The sequence below is a fragment of the Rana temporaria genome, chromosome 9 (assembly GCF_905171775.1).
Source record: "Rana temporaria chromosome 9, aRanTem1.1, whole genome shotgun sequence".
In the NCBI taxonomy this organism is placed as follows: domain Eukaryota; kingdom Metazoa; phylum Chordata; class Amphibia; order Anura; family Ranidae; genus Rana; species Rana temporaria.
Genome location: NC_053497.1, coordinates 124908223 through 124935981, shown reverse-complemented (window position 1 = coordinate 124935981; position 27759 = coordinate 124908223). Strand labels below are relative to the sequence as shown.

The 27759-nt window shown below is 43.1% G+C and overlaps 1 protein-coding gene across 1 annotated transcript in view; it reads right to left on the bottom strand.

Moving 5' to 3' along the window:
* Window positions 1-27759, bottom strand: part of CFAP77 (cilia and flagella associated protein 77) — a 230978-nt gene that overhangs the window by 3273 nt on the left and 199946 nt on the right. The window contains exon 5 of the mRNA XM_040324419.1: window positions 17887-17988. Within this exon, the coding sequence (XP_040180353.1) occupies window positions 17887-17988 (102 nt within the window). The remainder of the gene's footprint in view (window positions 1-17886; window positions 17989-27759) is intronic.

Below are 27759 nucleotides of genomic sequence, written 5' to 3'. Positions count from 1 at the left end.
CAACCAAGGATTTTCTCCAGCTCCCTGACAGCTAGCGCTAGCGGAATGATAGCCCACTTGTCAGTGTAAAAGGGCCATTAAAAACAAACAATTTTGATTTAATTGGAGGCGTGCACTGGGGGCCCAGGTGAGGTGTCTCCCCCCTTCTGCCTCCTTTTTGTGCGCTGATGGCTTTAGAAGAACCTGGGAAAAAGAGACGGAATGGAGAGGAGCGCAATGTGTCAGCGGGTGCTGTGACAAGTCTGCGATCTATATGTGTGTGTATTTTTATATATATATATATATATATATTTCTTTTTTTATATTTTTTTCCCTGTTTTACTCTATAGCTAGGCAATGATTTTAGGAAATTTGATTTATAAATTTCTGATTTTATATATATAAAAAAATATTCAGATATCCAATTAATTCAAACCGACTACACCTGAGAGTTTTGTACGTAAAAACATCATAGGAAAATAGATATTTAGTAATGTAGACATGTGTGATGTATACATTGCCTTGAAATAGTATTCATACCCCTTAAAAAATGTCACATTTTATCATGTTACAACCAAAAACTTAAACGTATAATATTGGGATTTTACGTGATAGACCAACATAGTGGCACATAATTGTGAAGTGGAAGGAAAAAGATAAAAGGTTTTCCAAATTTTTTACAAATAAATATGTGAAAAGTGTAAAGTGCATTTGTATTTAGCCCCCCTGAATACAATACTTTGTAGAATCACCTTTCTCTGCAATCAAAACTGCAAGTCTTTTTGGGGAAGTCTCTACCAGCTTTGCACATCTAGAGAGTGACATTTTTGCCCATTCTTCTTTGCAAAATAGCTCAAGCTCTGTCATCTGGATTTAGGTCTGGACTTTGACTGGGCCATTCTAACACATGAATATGCTTTGATCGAAACAATTCCATTGTAGCTCTGGCTGCATGTTTAGGGGTGCTGTCCTGCTGGAAGGTGAATCTCCGCTGCTGTGATGTGCAGTGTTAGCTTTCCACCACACAAAGCGTTTTGCTTTTAGGCCAAAAAGTAAAATTTTGGTCTCAGCTTACCAAAGCACCTTCTTCCACATGTGTGACGTGTCCCCTACATGGCTTCTCGCAAACTACAAACGGGACTTCTTATGGGTTTCTTTCAACAAAGGCTTTCTTCTTGTCACTCTTCTATAAAGGGCAGATTTGGGTAGTGCACAACTAATAATTGTCCTTTGGACAGATTCTCCCACCTGAGCTGTGGATCTCTGCAGCTCCTCCAGAATTACCATGAGCCTCTTGGCTGCTTCTCTGATTAATATTCTCCTTGCCTGGCCTGTCAGTTTAGCTGGACGGCCATGTCTTGGTAGGTTTGCAGTTGTGCCATACTCTTTCCATTTTCGGATGATGGATTGAACAGTGCTCTGTGAGGCCTCGTACACACGACAGAGTTTCTCGGCAGAATTCACCGAGAAACTCGGACAAAACCCGGATTCTGCCGAGAAACTCTGTCGTCTGTACAGTTTTGGCTCGATGGAGCCGCCGAGGAACTCGACGAGAAAATAGAGAACATGTTCTCTATTTTCTCGTTGTCCTCGTTCTTCTATGGGAGAAGCCGGCCCGCCGAGCTCCTCGGCGGCTTCATCCCAAAACTCGACGAGGAACTCGACGTGCCAAGCACGTCGAGTTCCTCTGTCGTGTGTACGGGGCCTGAGATGATCAAAGCTTGGGATATTTTTTTATAACCTAACCCTGCTTTAAACTTCCCCACAACTTTATTTCTGACCTGTCTGGGGTGTTCCTTGGCCTTCATGATGCTGTGTGTTCACTGAGGTTCTCTAACAAACCTCTGAGGGATTCACAGAACAGCTGTATTTACACTGAGATTAAATTACACACAGGTAGACTCTATTTACTAATTAGGTGACTTCTGAAGGCCGGTGGAGGATGAGGACAGAGCCCCGCTGTGACGTCACGGGCCGTTGGCTGCGGCCGGACTCCCGGAAGTGGGAAAGGATACTTGTCAAAGACAGGAATCCTGTACTGCCCTCCCCCAATTTTGGCACCGGAGGGGGAGGGGGAATCAGATGAGCAGAAATTCCACTTTTGGGTGGAACTCCTCTTTAAGCATTAGGAATTTAGTCAAGTGTGAACAAGTCCTTACTGGCTGGTGATCAGGAATCAGGAAGCCTGATTGGTGTGTGAGAGGAAAGAAAGCCTCCTGACCTCCTGACCACCAGCCAGTACACGTGCAAACCAGTAACAGTGCCAACAGTATTAAAATCCACCCTTCTACTGTCTTTCACCCCTATGCAGTATATGTCAGCCTCATCCTGTCTCAGATCTAACCTGTATATTAACCCTTCACTTTCCTTATCCTGCACATCTGTACATTAGGTCTAAGTTCACATATGTGTGTGCGCATTTGTGTGTGCGCATCACGAGTACAACAGGCCATTCATTTTAAAGGGCTGCTGTACCCACAAAAAATGTAGGGGAAGAAGTCTCCCTTTTTTAAAAAAAGTGCTGCACAGAACCTAATGCTGCTTCAGCACCATGCACTTTTGCGCATACTTGCTATTATGTGGGGGTGTCATTAACAATTAATGGCACCCCTGCATGTCTGATAAAGAGCAGCGTGTTTCTGCGCACATTCGGGAAAATGCGTGATTATGCACATGTTCCTGACCTGCACATATCTGAACCTAGCCCAACATCTCTATTCGTCCACTGTATGTGACCTGTACAATCAACTTGTCACCTCCTTCTCTACATTTAATGCATCTAGTGGAGTATTGCCAAGATACATGTTTTAACTCCTTGAATACCAGCAAATGTATTTATTTACAAAATACTGGGAAAAAATCAGATGCTGGGATGTCTTGGGGTGCATTTTTATTTACTATGTTTCAAAAAGAGAAAGTAAGTAAAAGTAATTACATTTTTCTAATGTTATGGTATTTTTCCTTTTTATAGTAAAAAATAAAAACTCTGTGGTTATTAACATGCTTGTAATCTGAACAAAGCACATATATCTGTAGTGTTTACTTATCTCTCCTCAAAGCTCCGAGTGTCATTTCTCTCTGGTGCTTCGTTCCTCAGCATGAGTCACCTCTGAAAAGTTGTCCTAGCACCAGAGATAATATTGTGATTGGGGAGGGAGCTCAGCACACAGTTTGTCTATTCACATCACACCTTTACATTGTTCCTGTGCCGTGTGTGAAGGTGGGTGTGTGTCTTTTCTCCAATCAGTTCTCACACACTGTACAAGTGCTCTAACTGCAGCTCCCTGCCCCCTCCTTTGTGCTACTGACAGATGCAGAATGATTTTATCTAAATTCTACTCTTTGAAGGGATGTAGAAAAGAGAAGACTGCAGATAAAGAAGTACGACTTATGTAGGAGGATTCATTTAATCTTTGTGTACCATCTGAGGTTATTAACTTCACTGGTTGTATGAGAGGGTTTTCAACCAATTTAAATAGCCCAAATATAAAGCTTTATCTGTCTCAAAAAAATAATACATAATTCATTGTTGCATAATCGTAAATGTCAGACAAACTATCACAACACTCAAACGTGATGGCTTGGTAATGAATAGGAGCAAAGTGCTGGTACTGAGTTGGTTAAAGAATACAATCATGACACACCCCCTTTCACACTCATGACACAGGATTCCCAAATCATTTTGGGATTTCTAAAGAAAGCACTTGAAAAGTTGTCTGTTGTCAGACACTCTGATTGAAACCTCAGACAGAAATGTCTAAAGTAAGGGCAGGAGTCACTGCTCTGACTGGTTCATTTGTGTAAATTTGATCTTAAGCTATTGAGCTCTGTCAATAAAAAGGCTTCTTTGATTTACACAGCAAAAAAGGAGAGCGTACAAAATATGGAATGCAACCAAGAGCTCCATCTACTAACTGCATAGGAAATAACAAAATATTTCAATTTGAACTGAATAAAATAAAAATATTCTTAAATGTTATTTTTTTTAAATTGAATACATTTTTTTATTGAAAAAAACATGAAAAGAGTAGTTACAAAACAATATGCTCTGGCTGGAGGATTGTTGGTCCTATGGCTATACTTGAGTGGCTACTGTAATTCCTATATCTATTAAATGTCATATTTAATCCAGATCATAGTAAAAAAAAAAAGTATATATATATATATTGGTTGCAAAAAATATGAAACATCAGAAATAGAGAAGAAGACAAAATTATTTTTTTCAATATTCTCGTTACCAAGTAATCAGCTGTGTCCATTACAGCTGATCACAGTGTAAACAGGAAATAAGTTGCTGCATATAAGTGCCACCTCATTAGTGCCAATCAGTACTGCCTCATCAGTCCAGCCTCATCAGTGCCCATTAGTGAAGGAGAAAACATACTTATTTACAAAGTTTTGTAACAGAAACAAAGAAAACTTTTTTTTTTCTAAATATTCAATATTTGTTTATTTGTAGCGCAAAAAATAAAACCCCCAGAGGTGATCAAATTCCACCAAACAAAAGTTCTATTTGTGGGGAAAAATATATTTTTTATTTTTTTATTGCAGTTTCGCATGACCACACAATTGTCATTCAAAATGTGAAAGCACTGAAAGCAGGAAGGTGTATAAGTGCCCTGTATTAAAAGTGGTTAAGGTTTCTTGGCTGTCGATTGGCAACGTGAAGTTTCAGCGCCCTCCATACATTTTCCATAGGATTAAGGTCTGGAGACTGGCTGAGCCACTCCATGACCTTAACCTCCCTGGCGGTATGATTCTGTCAGAAAAAAGGTGCTGAAAGCGGTACCATTATTTGCAAGGAAATTTGGCGTTTTATATTGTAGGTCTGTCATTTTTAGAAATAACTCACTTAAATCTGACCAAACAAGATTCTAATAGGCATCCCGGGTATGACATTTTTTTAAAAACAAAATTATAAATTATAATATAATAAATAATTATAAATAATTATAACAAATAATAATATAATTATAATAAAAATTATTCAATAATGTAATCAAATTAAAATCACTGAAATTTGCTCAGTTGCAGAATTGTTGCTGTCATTATTTTTTTTTTTTTATGACGAATTTCCCCACAAATCGCTATCGCACAATTCTGCAAGTGATTATAATTTATTATCGCTGTTTTTTAGCTGATCTAAAACTATTTTTGACATAAAGGGACACTTTTGGTTGCTATGGACAATCTACAGTTTGCAGGGAGAAAGAAACGTTTTTATTATATAAAATGACATGCATGACACAGGACAGACCACTAGGGACAAGGGGGGTGTGTTTTTTTTTACATACAGTACTGTAATCTATAAGATTACAGTATACTGTATGTAAAGTGTTTGTTTACGTTTTTGAATTTGGCGCCGTTCTCCGTCCCCGTGCGTCGTAACGTCGCAGGGAACGGAGATCGGCGTCACACGGAAGCACTATGTGAATCGAGCGAGGTCCCGCTCGCTCACACAGCTCGGTGGCATCGCTGGATCCAGGGACAAGGTAAGTAAAAAGTGCCTGTGGATTCAGCGAGGCGAGCCCGAGACTGACTCGGGGTTACCGATCGTAGCAGGAAAATCAAACCCCGAGTCAGTCTCGGGAAGACCGCCAGGGAGGTTAATGTGCTTCTTCTTAAACCACTAATTTATTGACTTGGCAGTATGTTTTAGGTCATGTGGGAAGTCTCATCCATGACCCATCTTCAGTGTTCCGGCTGAGGGAAGAAGGTTCTCATCCAAGTTTTTACAATACATGGCCCTGTCCATTGACCCCTCAATGAGGCAAAGTCGGCCTGTACTTTTAGCATGAGAAACAGCCCTAAAGCATCATGTTTCCACCTCCACGCTTTAGGGATGTTGTTCTTAGGGTCATTATCAGCATTTTTCTTCCTCCAAAAATGGCGGGTCGAGTTAATGCCAAAGAGCTAAATTTTGGTCTCATCTGACCATAGCATTTCTCCCAATCCTTCTCAGGATATTTTATGGGTGATGCAGGATTTCAATCCATGGTGGCCCATTGTGTTACCAATGGTTTGGTTGGTGACTGTGGTCTCAACTGCCTTGAGATCATTCACAAGATCCTCCAGTGTAGTTCTGAGCTGATCCCTCACTTTTCTCATGATCATCCTTACCCTATGAGGCAGAATCTTGCCTGGAGCTCTAGACCGAGGCGACTGATGGTTATTTTGTATTTCTTCCATTTGTGAATAATCGCTCCAACAGTTGTCTCCTTCTCACCAAGCTTCTTGCTGATGGTCTTGTAGCCTGCTCCAGCCTTGGTTAGGTCTACAATCTTGTCCCTATCGTCCTTTGACTGCTCATTGATCTTGCCCACGATGGTGGGTTTGAATGGAAGAAAAAGATTCTGTGGACAGGTGTCTTTTATATACCGGTACATAACAAGTTGTCATTAGAAGCACCATCTAACAGGACTAATCTGTGTACCACACGAGCACATACTGTAGCCAGTCTGTGGGAGCCAGAACTATTGTAGGTTGGAATATAGCTACCAAACCCAGACAAAGGAAGGGGAAGGGGCTTTTTTGCAAGTATTTGCACTTGTCATTGTGCCATACTAACATTTTGCTCTTAAGCCCTGTACACACGACCGGGATTCCCGGCGGTATAAAACTTGCCGGGAATCCATACGGGAATCCATACACAGCCGGTTTTCCTGTCGGAAAACTGCGGGGAGAGCTTTGGCCGGCAATCCCGGCCGCGTGTATGCTCCCTCGCAGTGTTTCCCCATAGGAAAACTACCGGGTTTAAAACCGCAGGGAATCCCAGGGGGAAAATAGAGAGCAGGTTCTCTATTTTCCCGCCTGGATTTCGGGTAGTTTTCCTGTCGGGGAAGCATACACACGGCCGGAAGGAAAAGCAGTCCTGTGTACGAGGCTTTTCAGTCCATGCATGCCTCATTATAATATTTCAAAAACAATTGGCCAAGAAACTAACCTTTAAATGGGTACCAAACCAAGGGAGCCATTTTTATTAACAGAATGAGAAAAAAAAGTCCTAAAAGAACAAAAGTTTACCAAATTGGGATACGCAGCCCAACGACCCTTTATAAACATCCCCCAAAGGTAGATGACGTCTCATGGAATGTATAAGTGAAGTGAACTGACAGTGGTTTTTGCATATTTGCTTGGGAGTTGTTTTTTTAAAGGTAGTGTGGTGAGAAGCTGCCAACATCTGAATACCTTTTACGAGATCTTTATGTCAAGATTTCACCATGAAACATCATATTTCAGGGTCTGCCTAAACTTAGTGGATTGTCAGCAGAAGAGAGTGACACAGCAGGGTAGGATTGTGTTTACAGGTTTGTTAATAGTCTCCTGTGTCTTCATATGCACTGTCAGGGTTGTGCGCATAGTGACACATAGAGAAGCAACAGACATCCTGTACCAGGCGCACAGTACTGTCTATACCTTACCTGTCCTTATTAGACAGGAGCCGTCTGTCCACTCTCTCTTACTGCATCTGACAGATAAGAAGTTTCCACACAACTGAAATTCACTTTTTTATATTGGCAGCAGCTACCTGTCTGTAAAGTGCAGCTCACAGGAAACTGATGATTCCAGGGGGGCCCTTAAAGGATAAGAGCGCTTGCAAGAATATATTAGCTCCTTCAACTTATGCATGCAAATGTAGTAAGTTTGGATTTATGACTTTTTGCATTTTTACTTTATTTTGATGTCTTTTGAAATACACCGATCAGCCATTACTTTATGAAGACTGACAGGTTAAGTGAATAGCATTGATTACAGTGCATCCGGAAAGTATTCACAGCGTATCACTTTTTCCACATTTTGTTATGTTACATCCTTATTTCAAAATTGATTAAATTCATTGTTCCCCTCAAAATTCTACAAACAATACCCCATAATGACAACATGAAAGATGTGTGTTTGATGCATATTTATCATGTGACCATGGAATAAAGCTTTGGACCCTTTCAAGGAATCCTTGGTGTGCTGATGACATTTATTCACTTTGAGTATCCACGGTTTCCAGCCTATTCTCATTACAGCACCCAGCATCACTGAACAGCTGGTTATCTTGGGGAATATTGCATTAGGATTGTATCACGGCACAGATCTGGGGAAGGGTACAGAAACATTTTTGCAGCATTGGAGGTCCCAATGAGCACAGTGGCCTCCATCATCCATAAACAGAGCAGGCCGCCCAGCCAAAATGAGCGATCGGGGAGAAGGGCCAACAGGACCACGACCCTAAGCACACAGCCAAAATAACAAAGGAGTGTCTACGGGTCAACTCTGATTGTCCTTGAGTGGCCCAGCCAGAGTCCAAGCTTGAACCCGATTGAACATCAGAGAGATCTAAAAATGGCTGTGTACCGACGCTCCCCATCTAACCTGATGGAGTTTGAGAGGTCTTGCAAAGAAAAATGGGAGAAACTGAAAAAAAAAAGGTGTGCCAAGCTTGTAGCATCATACGCAAAAAGACTTGAGGCTGTAATTTGTGCCAAAGGTGCTTCAACAAAGTATTGAGTAAAGGCTGTGAATACATGTACATGGGATTTTTTTCGGTTTTTATTTTTAATACATTTGCAAAGATTTTTTATTTTAAATTTGTTTATAAAAAAAAAATTCAACATTACAAACAAATAAATACATAAATACACATTATACAAACATATATACATAGTCTCAATATATACTCCTATTATAAAATCAGGCTGGTGTCTACAGGTATATTAATAATAGGTTATAATTTCATTTCCCCTTATCTCAAACATTTCCTTCCCAATCCTATACCTTCCATCTTCCCTCTCTAGCCTAAACAACCTGGCAAGAGATAATAAGCTAGAGAGAAACAAACAAATTGCAAAGATTTTAAACAAACTTCTTTCATGTTGTCATTATGTGGTATTGTTAGTAGAATTATGAGTAAAATAATACATTTAATCCATTTTGGAATAAGGCTGTAACATAACAAAATGTGGAAAAAGTGAATCAGTGTTCATACTTTCCGGATGCACTGTATCTCATTACATTGGCTTATGAAAGTCAGTGGGATATACTGAATTAGGCAGCAAGTGAACATGTTGTCCCTGAAATATGTTGAAAGCAGAAAAAATGGGTATCACAGTTTGTTGTGTATGGGACTACACAGCTGCAGACCTATCAGGATGCCCATGCTGGCACAATGGGCACATGAGAATCAGAAGTGGACCACTGAGCAATGGAAGCAGGTGTCTGGTCTGATGAATCTCATTTTCTTTTACATCATGTGGATGACCGGATGTGTGTATCACTTAACTGGGGAAAAGATTGGACCAGGATGGAGTATGGGAAGTGGAGGCAGTGTGATACTTTGGGCAATTTTTTGCTGGGAAAGCTTAGGTCCTGCCATTCATGTGGATGTTACTTTGACACATACCACCTACTTAAACATTGTTGCTGACCAAGTACACCCCTTCATGGAACCAGTATTCATGATGGCAGTGGCCTCTTTCAGCTGAATAATGCACCCTGCCACACTGCAAAAATGGTTCAAGATTGGATTGAGGAGCGCAGCAGCGAGTTTGAAGTGTTGACTTGGCTTCCAAATTCTCCAGATCCCAATCCAAAGGAGCATCTGTAGGATATGCTGGAAAAACAAGTCCGATCCATGCAGGCCCCATCTCGCAACTTACAAGACATAAAGGATCTGCTATTGACAGCTTGGTACCAGATACCACAGTATACCTTCAGAGGTCCAGGCCCATGCTCCTATAGGTCAGGAAGAGATTGGGTGGGTTGGCAGCCTGACTGTCCCAGTCTACAAATCCACCTGCTAGGATGGGAAACCTCACAGAGAAAGCTTGTGCAATGAGTTTGATAAATCTATGAATGGGGAACTGACGGACAATTGTGTGAAAAGCACTTGGAGGGCATCAGTCTATGAGTTGTTAGGGGTGAGCAAATGCCTGCTGCATGGACTCCTTAAAGGGGTTGTAAAGACAAATATTTTCCTCTTAATTTAAAGTCTGACAGTAGCTAATAAAGTAAAAAGTAATCTTTTGCATTATAACTAGTTTGATACCTGTTGAAATCGAGCCGTTTTATTCACCTCTGTCACTCCTGAATCATTATTTTCACTGACTTCCTGGTTTGCGGTGCGCATTCATTCTTGCTACATCACGGCCTAATGGGAACTACAGTTCCCATTAGGCTTAGCCTCCATGCCTGTGAGGGATAAGAGAGCATCTTCACGCAGGGCTGTAGTCATAGGGAGGGGGTGAGCACATTCTGCTTTCCACCATGCAAAACGGCTCAGATTCTGGTGGAAAGCAAGAAGAGGAGTGACAGGAAATGTCATTTTCAAACCTGGATTACTGTATTTTGGAGGTCAAAAGGAAAAACGAGGTAAGTGATATTTAAATGCTCTAGCTTACAGCAATCAATTGATCTAATAAAAAACAAACCTTTAGTGTTCCTTTAAGTAAGTAAGCACAATATGTTTTTCTTTTACAGCTGTCCCATGGTTCCAGCTCTGATCGCTTTTGGTGTGACTAAGCGCTGTTGATTCACCACCGCACGGTGTGTTGGGTCCACCCTGGATGGTAAGAGTGTTCATTTCTCGCCCTGCCCATTGGTGAAGGCACTCCCGGGTGACATCTTTAATATCACACCATATCTACTAAGATCATACACAAGTCTTGGGTATATTGTGGACTAAACCTCCTCTATTGGGTTATTGATCTGAACAACCACCTGATACTTACAAGCTTTGGATTCCAGTTTATAAGAGGACTGATTGTTTTACTTGCTCCAGCTGTTTAAGGCAATCTTATTTATTTTGTTCATCACTGTATTTGAACTATATCCATAATTTATTTTGCGTGTATTCACAGCCTATGTGCAGTTACATGTTACATGTTACATGTATTACACTGGTCCGTGTACACATACATTTTTTAATAATATATGTATGAGCTCACTTTGAGTATCACTTTCACATTTTTTGTTACTAGATTTATTTCATCTTTTTCATTTCCACAGCGCTACACCTTTTAATTTATTTTGGTAAGTATATGTCTATTTCTATGGGCAAATTTGCCCCTAGGCAAAGGAGGTAAGTTCCGAAGGGTAAGAGATAGGTTCCCCGTATAGGTATTGTCCACAGTTTTTTTCCCCCATCAGTAGAAACGTAGACACCTCACTAAATGTTATTTGCACATTGTAACAATAATTACAGCTAAGATAGGACCGCATAAACAAGACTGGTCACAAGGTAATCCTGGCAGAGGGGAAGTGCTTTTTGTATCTCTAGGCTCAGTTGATAGAAATACATATATAGGCATGTTGCCTACTATGTGTGTGTGTGTGTAGCTAGCACCTGGCACCAGGTCAGTAGGAAAGGGTTAATGTTTTGATCCCTTTTCTTCTGTGCGTGGGCTTCATTGGGGTCCAGTCTCCCTCCCGTGTCCTAAAAAAGAGAAGAGGTTGGGATCCTACGAGGGGGCTCCAGATAACACTTGGGGAAATGTATGGGGAACCTACGCTAAGGACTCTATGGTCTGCTATAGAATGCTGATTCGCCAGAAGATACCTGAAACATGAACTTCTGTTTTGGAGCACCGCAAAACTTGGACTTTCCTCTAAGAGACCTGTGCAGGTAAACGGGGCAGTCACAGTTAGATTCAGTTAGGAAAAGACGTTACTGCATGTTAAGCCTCGTACACACGATCGGACTTCAAACAAACTTTTCCTTGGATTTTTGTCCGAAGGGAGTTGGCTGGGCACACCAATAGCATACACACGCTCTGACTTTTCTGCAAACTTTCCCAACATCACGTGGTTTTTCTGCTCTTTACTGCCACCCTTTGGTCAATTTCTGCTATTGTTGGTTGATTTTAACATTGGTTCTTGGCATGAGTATTTGCACTTCGGACAAAAGTCAGATGGATTTCTGTACACACGATAGGACTTTGCACCATCGGACTTTTGTTGCTGAAAAGTTTGTCCGTTTGCAGAGCGAACTTTTGTCCGATGAAAACCAAAAAAGTTTGTCTGATGGAACGTACACACGGTAGGATTTTCTTGCAAACTTGCTCATTTTGAAGTTTGTTGGCAAAAAGTCAGACCGTGTGTATGGGCCTTTATACATGTTCTGGCAAAATTCAGTAAACATGTTACAACTGCTCAAGGCCTGGTCTGAACTTACTCAAGGGGTGCATATGAGGTCCTGGTGTTTCTGAGGGTCTGAAACAGCACATAGGGTGAAAAGACGCATGAGAACCACTTTACATAAACCTATAGCAGATGTTACCTGTCAGGAACGAACCTTAATTACCCACATTTTTATGGCAAAGAAGCAAACTATAGTTTGGTCATGGAAAACACCACTTTTGAGCTATGAAGAGATTAAAAATCGGGTTTACGGCAAGCTCATTAACGAAAAGTTGACGGCGATCCTTGAAGACAAATGCAACAAATTTTAACAGACTTGGCAACCATGCATAGACCACTTCCTGTCTTCTCAAATGACCCCCTGACTCCTAGAGCTGTGAAAGTTCCATGTGATACAGCCTAAAGCAGGGGTTCCGCTGTTTTTTTTTTTTTTTTTTTTTAATCCTTCTGCCGCTCTTACCTGGTTTAAATAGCCACTCATGTCTCCCAGTTTTTTAGCCCGCAGCATTTCTTTTGTCCCAAAAAGGAGATGTTTTAAAATCCTGAGATGGAGGTTTCCATCTTTATTGTGGGCACTGTGAAGCCCAGCAGCATGTCCTTCTGGGATACGGTGAATGCTGACGTCCCAGCATTCACCGCTCTATCCCGCGCATGTGCAGTGTTGACGGCGAGCGTCGCCGTCAACACTGCACTGTTGCCATCACAACGGCCGGCGTACTGATAAGGTCACGCCCTGTTGTGAAGACACAACGCTTGCCGAGTCACGTGACCCGCGAGATATCGCGGGATTACAGCACAGCTCGTCTCCTGGGATTCTCATCACTCACTCCCAGGAGACATAGCGCTGGTCGGGGGAAAATGTGATACACGCCCACTCCCGCGGGGAATACAGTGATTGACAGAACAGAAAATGCTGCATTACAAAGGTAAAGATGGCGATAAAAAATAAAAATAAAAACGGATTAGGTATTGTCGATGGGTAGTGGTTTAATTCAGCCAAAATTTAAATTTATGGTGAACCTCTACTTTAAAGCCGCTGGGTGCCTGATTCCGTCTCTTCTCCATTTCCCTTCCCTCTATTTATCTTCTTTTTATTTACTTGTTGCTTGTCTTTACCTGCTTCATCCCCTCTGGATAAACAGCACAGGTCGTGGCAAAGTATTCTTTTTTTATTTTGTGCCAGGCCCCTTGTTTATTATTTTTCATTTGAGTTATAGAAGCATTAGGATATGGGCTGCAAACAACCTTCTGTTACAGATGCTCAACTTGCATTTACTAACAGGTATTTAATGAGTCCTGCTTTACCCATGTCATTTCACACTATGAGACCATTGCCATTCTTACTTTACATTTGGGGAGCAATATTTGTACAAGGTGTATTGTTACTTTATGTTTCCGTTTCGTTTATGTACAACTTTTATCTTTATCTTTTAGTTTTTTTATTGAAAAATCTCAATAAAATTCAGTAAAAGAAATAGCACATAGGGCAGGGATATGCAATTAGCGGACCTCCAGCTGTTGCAAAGCTACAAGTCCCATCATGCCTCTGACTCTGAGTGTCATGCTTGTGGCTGCCAGAGTCTTGCTATGCCTCATGGGAATTGTAGTTCTGCAACAGCTGGAGGTCCGCTAATTGCATATCCCCGACATAGGGGGTTGGTGGATATCACTGCAACACAAGGTTGGCCTGTGAGTCTAGGAGGAGAAGAAGTGGCTATGGGTAACCACAGGAAGAAACTGCAACCAGTCGTTGGCATGGTACCTGGTTAGGTGATGGGTTCTCCGGTAGTGAGAGGGTTTGGTGTTGTGACTCCCTCCCTTGCTTTCTGTCTCCGCCGGTCTCCAAGAGTGGAACAGTGTTATCAGGGCCACCAGCAGGAATTATGGGGCCCTTTACACAGCTGAAATTGAAAAGCGGGGGGGTGCCGCCGCTATTGAGAAAATTGAGACGTGGGGGGGCCTTTACAAAAAAAAAAAAAGGAATAATGTATATATTAAAAAAGGGGGGGTAGACATCCAGGGCCCTGGGGACCTCTGGGCCCCTTAATAAAAAGAAATAAAAAATGTATATAATTTTTTTTTTTTTATATAAAAAAAAGGGGGGTAGCCATCTGGGGCCCTGGGGACCTTTGGGCCCTTTAATAGTAATAAAAAAATGAATATATATATTAAAAACGTTTTTTTTAGAAAAATAAATTACAAAAAAAGGGGGGTTGCCATCATGGACCCTGGGGACCTCTGGGCCCTTTAATAAAAATAAAAAAAATTAACCTCTGGGCCCTTTAATAAAAATAAAAAAAATATTAAAAAAAAAAAGAAATAAAAAGAAAAAAAAGAAATAAAAAAATATTAAAAAAAAATATTTTTTTTAGAAAAAAAAGGAGGGTTGCCATCCGGGGCCCTGGGGACCTCTGGGCCTTTTAATTAAAAAAAATACATATATAAAAAAGAAAAAGAAAAAAAAAGAAATAAAAAAATATAAAAAAATGTATTTTTTTTATAAAAAAAAGGAGGGTTGCCATCCGGGGCCCTGGGGACCTCTGGGCCTTTTAATAAAAAAATATATATATAAAAAAAAAAAAAATAAACATTTATAAAAAATAAATAAAAAAAAGGGGGGTTGCCACATGGGGCCCTGGGGACCTCTGGGCCCTTCAATAATAAAAAAAAAATATATATATATACTGCCTGTACACCCCTGATGGTGGCCCTGAGTGTAATGGAGATCTATGACCTTGTCACTAGATACGTAAGATAAGAGTTTATTAAGAGCATGCATGAGGTCTGCGCTAAGTGCTTGGCAGGACCCCATTCTGTTATTGAGAATGAGGTAACAGAAGTACGCTGACTGGTGGAGTGGGCATAGGCTCTGCATGCCCCTCTTAATGCCACAGATAATCCAGTATAAATGTGTAGGACAAGGGACATCTTCTGGAGGGACTCCGCTTGCAACACTACACACAAGTGCCTCATCTCTCAGTTGGAGGACTGCCTTAATGTTTGATTTCCCACATGACCGTGGCCCTACCTGGTCCCAGGTATTGATGAGCATGCCTTAAGGTGAGGTGTTACCCCTGTGCTAGTATAAGTGACCCTGGACACTGCCTGGCATAGCCCAAACTAGTTCTCTCATGTGACCCAGAACTTGGCACCCGATGAGTTGATGGGAAGCACAAATAAAAGGTCCATTATCAACCGCCTACCCAACAGCTATCCCTCACATCCTGCCCACACACACACACACACTTGCAGCCCTGGTTATTAGCAAAATGCTCAGCACAGAGAAGGGAAGCCCTAAAGCATAAGGGCCTAAAAGTGAACTTACCCTTTAAGCCTGGCTGCTGTTACTCCAAGCATACTTCAATAAATCAGGCAGCTCCCAGCATCCTTCTCATTGTGAGGCACAGAATCTGGCTGCCTCTTATGACCTTTCTTTGATAGTGAGAGGCACTTGGTAGCTCTGGGCAAACAAATGCCTCTTTGCTTCTCCTCCTCGCACCACAAACAGCATTCAAAAGACTGACTGGCCTCCTCCCAGTGATGTACAGATGTATAGAGTTGAGGTGAACATCACTCGCATTGACATCTCCCCTGACTTCCTCAATCTGTTCCACGCTGGTCTACTCTGTTCCAAGCAGAACACACAGCAGTGGTGGCATCTCAGGGGCTTATAAATGATTACTGACATATGTTAATGGAACAAGTCAAGGTGGGAAAAGAGCACAGGAGAGGAGACCTGCTTTATCACTGGCCTGTCAGAGCTATTGTCGACTTTTTCAGCTCCCAGCATAGATAGCAAACCAGGAGGATCTTCTTTAAGCCTACTGTAATGAAACACAATAATTCCCAACAACACATACAAGGCCTTCTGTAATACCCCACCTATATTTCCACTGCTGGTGAAAAGCTGCGTTGGGATCAGGGATGGCAGTCGGTGTTGACTGGCCCATGGCAGCGCACAGTTACTGTCATTAAAGTACAAGAATATTATGGGAAAGAATATTAATGTGTCAGGGGTTTAATCCAGCTTTATGATAGCCATGTGACTATAGTGGTCATATGGCACATGCATCTATGACAGTTTCCCAGCCTGAACTTGGCGCAGCACAAAAGCATGACCATACAGTATTTTTACCTGCTGATTTTACAGTACTTTTCTCAAAACCAGTGGCAGGAAAACTTAAATAGGACCAGTCTACGATGGGGGAGATTTACTAAAACCAGAGAGTGCAAAATCGGGTGCAGCTCTGTGTAGTAACCAATCAGCTTCCAGAATTTATTGTCAAAGCCTAATGCCACGTACACACGATCGGAAATTCCGACAAGAAAAGTCCGATGTAAGCTTTTGGTTTAAAAATTCCGACCGTGTGTATCTCTCCATCGGACTTTTGCTGTCGGAATTTCCGCCAACAAAAGATTGAGAGCTGGTTCTCTATTTTTCAGATGGAAAAAGTTCCTATCGCTTGTCTGTATGCAATTCCGATGTGCAAAAAAACACACATGCTCTGAATCAAGCAAAAGAGCCAAACTGCCTATTGAACTTCATTGATCTTGGCTCATAGTGTTGTACGTCACTACGTTCTTGACGGTCGGAATTTCCAACAAGATTTCTGTGACCGTGTGTATGCAACACAAGTTTGAGCCAACATTCCGTCATTCTTGACGGAATTTCTGATCGTGTGTACGCGCCATTACTAAACAAGCTGAAGTTAGATCCTGATTCGCTACCATGCAGAGCTGCACTAAATTCTGAGTGCTCTAGTTTTAGTAAATCTCCCCCAATGTGTATCTGTAAAATTCTGAATCTCTACTCTTGAACTGTATTACATTGCGTTCCATTTTTTAAAATGTTCACTTGTACGTGCAGTTTGTCAGTCTAAAAACATTAAACTAAGTGTCAGACTGTAAGGTAGTCCTGCAGGCTACCTGCTTACGTTTGGTTCTGTTAAAAGACCCTTAAAACTGTCATGTGGCAAATATTCTGACAGGGTTATATGAAACAAAACAAGAGATTGTCAATTGACAGCTTTACACCCCTTGAGCAGCCCAGAAAGAGTGTCAGTTATCAGCCCTGAACCCAGGCAGAAGACAGGTCAGTCTCTATCAGGGACCTTTGAGCCTTACACTGCACTGACATTTCTGCTATGATAGAGAGTACACTAGTAAGTACCAACACACACACACCTATCCCTTAAATGGTACTCTCCAATGTTTTTAACAACTCATGAGAGGAGTTTCAGACTCTTAGGCCGCGTACACGCGGTCGGTCCATTCGATGAGAACGGTCCGAAGGACAGTTGTCATCGGTTAACCGATAAAGCTGACTGATGGTCTGATGTGCCTACACACCATCAGTTAAAAAAACGATCGAGTCCAACGCGGTGACGTAAAACACAACGACGTGCTGAAAAAAACGAAGTTCAATGCGTCGACTTGATTCTGAGCATGCGCAGGTTTTTAACCGATGCTTTTGCATACTAACTGTCGGTTTTGACCTATCGGTTAGGCGTCCATCGGTTCAATTTTAAAGCAAGTTCTCTTTTTTTTGACCGAAGGATAACTGACCGATGGGGCCCACACACCATCGGTTTGGACCGATGAAATGCTCCTTCAGTCCGTTTTCATCGGTTTTGACCGACCTCAAACATGTCCATACCTGCCTGGTTCTTTTTAAGGCATTCTTTATAACATATACCAAACCCTATATACGGTAATTACCAAATGTAGATTAGAAACATACATTAACACAACCTAAGAAATACGTTTTGTTCTGCTACAAACCTTTTGAAAACGTGGCAGTTGCCATAGAGGGACAGGGTCAGGTTCTGGCTGGTACCTTCTGAGCATTGTGGTCCGGGTATCCTGCACCTTACTCATATTGATCTGCATATAAAAAAGATAAAGTTATAATAACAGTGGACATTATGTAATATTTTCAATACAGGATGGTTTGGAGATAGCCCAATTTGCGCAAGTACTTGCTTACAGGAACCCCAGCACACATATTTTTTTTTAAACATGGCATATTTTGGCCACCAAGCGGTTTCTTAATGTCTGATTGGCAACCAATCTCTATGGCCAACAAAAGGGGTTATTGTGTCCAAAACTTGTGTATCCTTTTTTTATGTACATGGGCTGAATCATTCTTTGATTCCTTCCGTAATGTCTCTGCAGTGGTCAATATGAGTGTGTTGGCAGGTCCTTACAGGGTACCATTGTATGTGTTTTGCTGTTGTATGCAACTAGTTCAGGTTGCCCAGGGTGGGTTTTTAGTGTCTAGACCAGTGGTTCTCAACCGTAATAGTGCCGTGACCCCTTGATAAAATTTCCCAAGTTGTGGGGACCCCTAACGGAATTTTTTTTTTCCTAAAGTGGTTTGTCGGCACCCAAGGTAAGATAAGTAATTTGCGACCCTAACCCACAGACATTTAGCGCTCCCAGAGTCCCTTCCACTCGTACAATATTAAAACCCCTTATAGTACATTTTAGGATGTACCACTCTTTCTCTATGTTCTCCTTTCTTTCCCTTTTATCTCTCTCTATCCTAATTTCTTGTTTGTTATCCCCACCCCTCTCTAAACGTCTTTCTTGTTCTTTCTCTTATTCTTTTTCTATGTTCCTCCCCCTCTTTTCCTTCTCCCTTCCATGTATTCTCTATTTGTATTCCTTCTCTTACTCCCTAGTGGGGAGTATGGAATCAGTGGCAGTGCTGGCGGGGAGTTGGGATCAGTGGCAGTGCTGGTGGGGAGTTAAGATCAGTGGCAGTGCTGGTGGGGAGTTGGGATCAGCCAACTTAGGTGCTCTTGATCATGGTCATCTGCTGATCTGAGAACTGTAGTGGGGACTTTTAAAGGCAACTCTAATCACAGGTAGTGTTACTCACTGTGTCTCCAACTTTGTGGTTTCTAGTAGCAGTGACACCTATGCTGAAATCAGCAGATAGGTTCTCCTCCAGCCCCTCCCACTTCACATTCCTCATCAGTCAGCTGACCTCTAGTCCCTGCCTCCCAGCTATGCCGTGAACTCAATGGGCGGCTGTGAAGAGGCTGAGTGGGCGGCCGCAAGCTTCAGGAACAGCCCAGGTTTTGGGGACCCCTGGCAAATCCTCATTTGACCCCCAAGGGGGTCCCGACCCCCGGGTTGAGAATCACTGGTCTAGACTCTTGTCTGTGGTCCTGCCCTATGTTGTAAGCCATATAAATACAGGGGAAGGCTCAGAGTCTGGGCTCCCTTCCACATGGGATTACAGAGGAAGGACTGCTGCACCATGTAGTCCAGCTGGAGCACATGGCCCCATTCTGGGCCAGCCTGCCGGGGGTCTCTCTGGATCCAAAATGCTGCAAGTAATGGACTTGAGCTAAATGGACTTCCCTTTAGGTAAGGCTGGGCAGCCTACATTAGATAGTTAGAGTTGGACTCTATTTCATGTGCGCCGTGCTTTTGAACTGTGTTACTGAATGCTCAGTAAAGTTTCATCAACTGTTCCATGCCTGGTCTAAAGTTTGTATATGGTGCATCAAAAGAACAGAGCCTGTAATACACGGGGAAGAAGAGGAAGAGTTAGAGGGCCACCAAGAAAGAGTTAACCATACAGAGGAGTTGGCGGAAAGTCATGTCCAACATACAGTTGCTGTGGGTAACCAGGACTGGTGGGAATGCTATAGCAACCAGCCAGTGGGAAGGAGATACTGGGCATGGGTGACGGGCCCTCTGGTTAGTGAGGGGATCGGTGCTCCCTTCCTACCGGTATGTGCCCCACAGCATAGTAGCTGGGCTGGGGGAGGAGGACACAAGCTCTGCAGTGTCTCCCTTAAAATGCTAGATTTGGAAAATAAAGTGTACAGTGTCATGGAAAGAGTGTCTCACAGCAAAGATCCTTAAAGGATCACTAAAGGAATTTTTTTTTTTAGCTAAATAGCTTCCTTTACCTTACTGCAGTACTGGTTTCATGTCCTTATTGTTCGTTTTTGCTTTGATGTTGCTGTAATTCTGCTCTGATCTCCACACTTCCTGGTTGTCTGTTTCCTTATAACCACAGTACTGGGAGCTTTTCACGGTGGTCTAAGCTGTCATTACTGTGTGTCTAAAACTTAACAGAACCAATCAGATTCATTTTAAAAACAAAACACTGCCCTGGATTTGTTTGTTTTTGTTCTGTGTGTCTCTCTAGTTCACAGGAACATGAAACCAGTTTAAAAGTGAAACTAACCTGCAGGCACATTATATGATTGATTTTGATCTATTTGTAATCATTTTTAAAAGGAATCAGTTAACTTTTATGTCTCTATACCCTGTAAACAGTCATTTCAGCAAAAACATTTTTTTTCCTTTAGTGACCCTTTATGTTGATGTGTATTTGTGCAAGGCGAATGGCTCACTTTTAAGTGTGGGATGCTGCCTTAAAGGGGTTGTAAAGGAATTTTTTTTTTTGCCTAAATAGCTTCCTTTACCTTAGTGCAGTCCTTCTTCACTTACCTCATCCTTCAATTTTGCTTTTAAATGTCCTTATTTCTTCTGAGAAATGCTCACTTCCGGGTTCTTCTGTCTGTAACTCACCACCGGAATGCAAGGCTTTCTTCCTGGTGTGGAGAAAGCCTCTTGAGGGGGGAGGGGGCGAGCAGGAGTGTCAGGACGCCCACTAACACACATCTCCTTTCTCTATCTGCAAAGTAGAGAGTGTCCTGACTTGCCTGCTCGCCCCCTCCCCCCTCAAGAGGCTTTCTCCACACCAGGAAGAAAGCCTTGCATTACGGTGGTGAGTTACAGACAGAAGAACAGGAAGTGAGCATTTATCAGAAGAAATAAGGACATTTAAAAGCAAAATTGAAGGATGAGGTAAGTGAAGGTGGACTGCACTAAGGTAAAGGAAGCTATTTAGGGGGGAAAAAAATTCCTTTACAACCCCTTTAATGTTGATCTCTGCATGACACTTGAAAAAGGAGCGCGCTGGTCGTTTCCGTGCGCATGCTCTGAAACGCGTTGTGGTCCTCCTCAGCCTCCGTCCGAGCTGACGTCACGCATCAGCTGATGAACTCACTGTCTAGCAGCGGCATAACAACAAGGATTTAGCCGTCCCTCCCCGGCTCCCTCCGGCCGCCCAGTTCTCATGCCTTGCTGACTGTCAGCTACAGACGCACACCAGCTCCCACGACTGCACCATAATACTATGATGTAAGTGCTGGATATTTTTATGTTTTATAATTAAAAGCAGTATACTCAGAGGCGCTCTTCTCTTTTGTTGATCTCTGCATGACGGTGGCCATCCCTGGTCTTGGGCACCAGTGAGCACTTTCAGCGGGGCGATTTTGCCCCAGCCCCACAACCTGGTGTAGTCTTCATCCTGTAACAGGCGCCATCGCGCTGCCTGTTTTCTGTATAGCAGGAGCTTTCAGCGCTGTAATGCGTTCCATGCTGGAACGCATACAGCGCTCGCAGCTTGGAAGGCGGAAGTGCGCTGCTCACGGCGGTTTGTTTGAATCAGTGCTAATGCACTGCATCTGGTTCTTGCCTATAAAGGCATTCACATTAAACAAGAACCCTGTTCTATTATTGTCAGTCGTTCCGGCCACGCTACAATAGAGGCAACATTGTGGCCAGCTAGCAACAGACCCTCACTGCGTCCAGACTGCCATCCCTGACCATGCTGCAATACCGCTCCAGGCAACAACTACTACTTTAGTGCTATTGCACCTACTACAACCTTGAGGCCTTTGCTGAATACCCTACACCACGGAATCCCTATCTCCTACATTGAAGTCTGCAAACGGATAAGTAGCTATTGTATCACTTGTAGTCCTATAGGAAGATCTGCTGCTTGTGTTTCATCTGATACATTTGTTGTTACTTAATATGCCTTGTGGATAACAACATACTTATTGGGATATACTGCTGTGCTAAGGACTGTTTGCTAAGGAGTACCTTAAAGGGTCAGCAACCCTCATATTACGTGTGCAATATTCACCTCATATATGCAACTCTAATAACCTGAGCTATATTGCCTTTTATATACAACTACCATTACCTAAGCTATATTGCCTCTCATACGCATCTAATAGTTGTCGCAACAACTCCTATTTACTACGTGTACTCTCAAAGTACCTGAGCTATATTGCCTCCTAGATGCAATTATTGGTTGTCGCAACAACTCCTATTTACTACGTGCTTGACAAAAGTACTACCTGTTTATGGGCCTATGCCCTAAGTTGTGGAACATGTTCGCCTAAACCTTTCTATGCTAAGGGTTGACGTATTTTATACCTTCTCCTTTAGTGGCCTAATGCACCACACTATGCAATACTGATAATCACTCGCATGCAGTTGTGCATTGGAATCCTTTAGTACATACTATAATTTTAAACGCTAAGCTCTGGTCGCATGTTGTAATGCGTCCATCCTTGGTAGCTCGATGCCTTTCTCTATGTGACAGAGAGATGATGTAGAGATCCCCCAAACTCCTGTTTCTAAGGAGTGACGCTTGGGGCCCAATACTGAGTTGTCACATAAAGAAGCGCATTGAAATCCTTGCTGTAACGGAACTATGTATTTCAGAAGATGGGACATTACTGACAGTTCATTGCAGAAGGTACTGGACACATTACAAGTGGTTAATTTTGTCCTGACTAGGTCAATAGGACAATGACCATTCAATGCTTAGCTCAGTCTATTGAAATGCTAAGTGAAGCCGTCTTGTGAAATACCTTTTATTGTGTTCTGCAGGTTGAGAGCGGTTGTCGGAGACAGGATGTCTCTAGGAGAGAATTATCTCCTCTAAATGACTTTTAGAATGTGTGTTTGAAGATGTATGTGTTTACGCTAAGGGACTTTGTATTGTTCTAAAAGAATGTAACCTCTCAGAGGTAGTAATTAAGTAGACCGGGTTATTGTGTACATTGATTACCCCCTGGAGCTTCTGTCTCAATACACAAGTCTTTCTATCCAAGCTATTGGACCAATCCCTGTTGACTATTTCAAGTCCTCATTTGCATGGTCAAGGAGGACCTGAGTGAAGACTGTATATACTTTACAATTGACCAATGGGAAAGCGGTTGTTGGGGGTGGGATGTTCCAAATTCTGTATAAAAGTGTGCTGTGTACTGGAAAATAAATTCAGTCTTGTTTGACCCTTCAACGTAGCCTTGTCTCGTTCGGGAAGGGGAACCCTCTCTCTCTCTCTGGATCTATTGGACGGGGATACCGGCGGTACTTGCATATCGCAGCTTGCCAGGGAAAAGGACTTCTCCAACGGCTGAGACCCTCTCCCTAGCTGGGTAGCCGTTACATTGGTTGGCAGCACTGGGATGGTCCTTTTATCCAAAGAGCAAGTTCTGAATGGAGTCGCAGTACGCCAGGCTGAAAAGATCCACACTAAAAGATTTATTAGAGAGTCGTGGTAGGAGCGCCAGCAACAGACCACGGAGGGAGCTGATAGCTGACCTGCTGGAGCTGGACGAAATGGATGGATCCATGGAAGGAACTGAGCCCCTTGCACCGGTCAGCGAAGAAGATGTAATTACTGGGATTGTACAGCGGAGATTATCCTTGTATCCAGAAACGTCCGTGGAACTAATCAACCAGCTGTTCCGGGAAGCAAGGGAGGAGATACAAACAAAGAGGGGACAAGAACTGGAACTGGTAAGAGCTAGACAGCCCATTACACATGCAGTTCCTACCCCCCCACCCGCTGCTACAGGAAAGAAAATACCGTTCACTGCATTTAAAGCTTTTGTAGAAAGTGAGGAGGAAATCGATGGATATTTGGCGGATTTTGAGAGGCAGTGCTCACTACACCAGGTACCACCAGACCGATGGGTCACTATTTTGTCGGGGAAAATGTCGGGCAAAGCCAATGAAGCCTTTCGGGCTCTCGCTCCAAAGGATATTTTACAATATCAGCAAGTTAAAAAGGCGCTGCTAACCCGATATGCCGTAACGCCAGAAGCCTACCGCCGGCGCTTCCGGGAGTCCAAGAAGAAGGCTGTGGACTCCCACATGGAATGGGCCAACCAGTTACAAAGGGTGGCATCCCTTTGGGTCCAAGGGTGCAAGGCCAACACCGGGGAGGAAGTATTGCAGCTGTTCCTAATGGAACATTTCTTCCAAGACCTGGCCGCAGACATACAAGACTGGGTACGAGATCGCCGTCCCGCTAACTTAAACGAGGCGGCTCGGCTAGCAGATGAGTACGCGGAGACAAGGAAAGTAAGCCAGGGTACGACGCGGCTGGCTCAGAAGGTAGAACCGCGTACTCCAACCGTCACCCCACGCCCAGAGTTTCGGGCTCCCGTCCCACCACGTCCTCAGGGGCCTAGCAACTACCCCCCGGATTCGCCTAGGGTGACGTGCCATCACTGCAGCGACACAGGACATATTGCTCGTTATTGCCCTTTGAGAGCTACAAATAACCACTGGAGACGCACAACACCAAACACAGAGGTCACTCCATCACGTCCCTCTGCGGCCCACTGCCTGGAGACCGAGGGGGGCCCTGAGGAATGTCTGGGAATTTGGTATGAGGCAGACCCAATACAAGCTGCCTCTCCGGATAACCGTCAGCATCACCGTCAGGAGGTACGGGTGAATGGACAAGTAGCACAAGGCCTAAGAGATTCCGGGAGTACTATCACTCTGATTCAAAAACATCTGGTAAAGCCAGAGAACGTGTCCACTCGCACAGTTGCCGTCCGGGTCGCAGGGGGTGCTGTATTTCGCGTACCCACCGCCCGGGTGCACTTAGACTGGGGAGCCGGGTCAGGAAAGACCACAGTTGGTATCATGGACAACCTACCTGCCGAGGTGGTGCTGGGCAACGACATTGGCCCTCTGACTTCGGCTTATTTACCTACACCTGCTGCTGCTTGTCCCGTGACCACCCGCGTTGCTGGAATCAACCCGCTTGCTGCTGAGAACCGGGTAAGACTACCTTCCCCGACATGTACTGTAGATCCGGCACAATATCACAGTCTAAAATGGGAATGTGACAAGTTGGCCAGTGAGAAATAAGAGATGCAACGACACTATGTCATGTATTATGAGATGTCCCGTGGCTTGAACATTGAAATGCACAAACAGGCGGAAATTGTCAAAAGATTAAATGGGATTTGCATCCAGGTGGTGCCGTATCTGTCCCAAGAGCATCAGCAACAGGTTTTGGGAGCCATTGAGAGAGCAAAACAAGTGACTGTTCCAGAATTGAATTCCATTATTTACCTTCCCCATCAGCTACCGACCTGGTAAGCCAATAGGAAGGCCGACGGACTGTCCAGGCAAACTGAACTTTTACCCTAACAGCAGACCGGACATCCCCAAGTTGACCCGAAAAGGATCAATCCGGGTCTGCCGGAGTGTTCCACAAAAGGGGAGCAGTGTAACGGAACTATGTATTTCAGAAGATGGGACATTACTGACAGTTCATTGCAGAAGGTACTGGACACATTACAAGTGGTTAATTTTGTCCTGACTAGGTCAATAGGACAATGACCATTCAATGCTTAGCTCAGTCTATTGAAATGCTAAGTGAAGCCGTCTTGTGAAATACCTTTTATTGTGTTCTGCAGGTTGAGATCGGTTGTCGGAGACGGGATGTCTCTAGGAGAGAATTATCTCCTCTAAATGACTTTTAGAATGTGTGTTTGAAGATGTATGTGTTTACGCTAAGGGACTTTGTATTGTTCTAAAAGAATGTAACCTCTCAGAGGTAGTAATTAAGTAGACCGGGTTATTGTGTACATTGATTACCCCCTGGGGCTTCTGTCTCAATACACAAGTCTTTCTATCCAAGCTATTGGACCAATCCCTGTTGACTATTTGAAGTCCTCATTTGCATGGTCAAGGAGGACCTGAGTGAAGACTGTATATACTTTACAATTGACCAATGGGAAAGCGGTTTTTGGGGGTGGGATGTTCCAAATTCTGTATAAAAGTGTGCTGTGTACTGGAAAATAAAGTCAGTCTTGTTTGACCCTTCAACGTAGCCTTGTCTCGTTCGGGAAGGGGAACCCTCTCTCTCTCTCTGGATCTATTGGACGGGGATACCGGCGGTACTTGCATATCGCAGCTTGCCAGGGAAAAGGACTTCTCCAACGGCTGAGACCCTCTCCCTAGCTGGGTAGCCGTTACACTTGCTAACCGCAGTTGTGGTTCACTCCCTTCACCAGTGCTGTTACACATCCACAGGATGAGTAGGCCCTGCTCACAAGTGGGTCTTACTTTGCTTGTTTGATTTTGCAATAATTTTCATCTTTTGACTAATGCCGCAGGAGGAGTGGTATACAATATGTGTGTGGTGGCAAAGCCAGGACATCTGCTGTAAAGATATTAACATCGTTGTTCCTTAGGACTATAGGAGGACAGGGTGTGATTTAGCCCAACCAAAGTAAAAAAAAACGGTTGGGTAGACTGACCCTAAAAAGACAGTCAATGTTCAAATTTCACTTAAAAGACCATATCCTCCTCCTAGCACTTACCTTTCTCAAGTTCTCCCACACTCTATTCAGTAGATGCAACCAAATAAAAGGTCTGTGTGTAAGCAGATCAAATTGCTCTGAGCTTACACAAGGCTAAAGATCCACCCACATATAGAGATTGGTCATCCAGACACTGAGTGCTGTATTGTGGGAGGAAATGCAAAAGTCTCATGCTCATCCATACGTAAAAGTACCAAGTATGGGAAAGCCTGGGTGCGGGAAACGCAAAGAAATATCAGCAGGAGCAATCAAGTGAAGTAAGGCCATTCAGCAAAAATCACATATCCAAATAACTGTCCTCTAATCACCTAACAGGCAATGGAGGGAGTTTGTAGTTGTATTTTCCCAAGGAAAGGTGTTGCAGCCCTTCTCTTAGCCTTTAGCTTTCATCCCAGCTTTATGTTAACATTGATGTATAGGTTGACTTTACTGGTTGACCTCAGAAGTCTCCTCTCCACCACATAACCTCTATTTTACCATTTAACTATCATCTATAAATGATACTTCATGTTTTCCAATGCTTATAACTAATCTCCTGCCCTGCCAGCTGTAAAATAGCTGCTAATTAAACAAATCGCATAGTCCTGCACTTAAGCTGTAAAGCATCATATTCAGCGGCAATAAACCGCACAGGAATTGATTATTACCACATTAACGCCGCTCTTCCTGCTGCCATTAATGCATAATCCAGCCATTGGCTGCCCTTAAACACCATTTAAATATTACCTCTTGCTTCTATTAAACGCCCGTTAAACATTTTTATTAAAACCACCTACATGGAAACATTAAAAGTTGAAGGACCAGCTTTTATTGGCCCTAGTATCCAATCATCTATTTTCTTTCATGAGTCTACTGACTGGTTGCTACGAGCAAAAGTATTCTTTCCAACATTAGGATCCACAAAGTTGATTTTTTTTAAATGATTCTAAAAACGATTTTTTTGTTTGTTTAACTAAAAAGGATGTTATACTTACCTGCTTTGTTTATTGCACAGAACAGTTACTTACCTCCTTCTTGGCTGTCCCCTGTCGGCACTGGAAGTGAATCCAGGAAGAAAGAGAGTGGTACTGCAGTTGGGATGGCGCTGGATCGGTGAAAGGAGTCAGATAAGTGTTTAGGGACCGGGACCGGGTGGGGGGTTGAACAGGTAGTGGAGTGTTTTTTACCTTAATGCAGGAAATGCATTACGGTA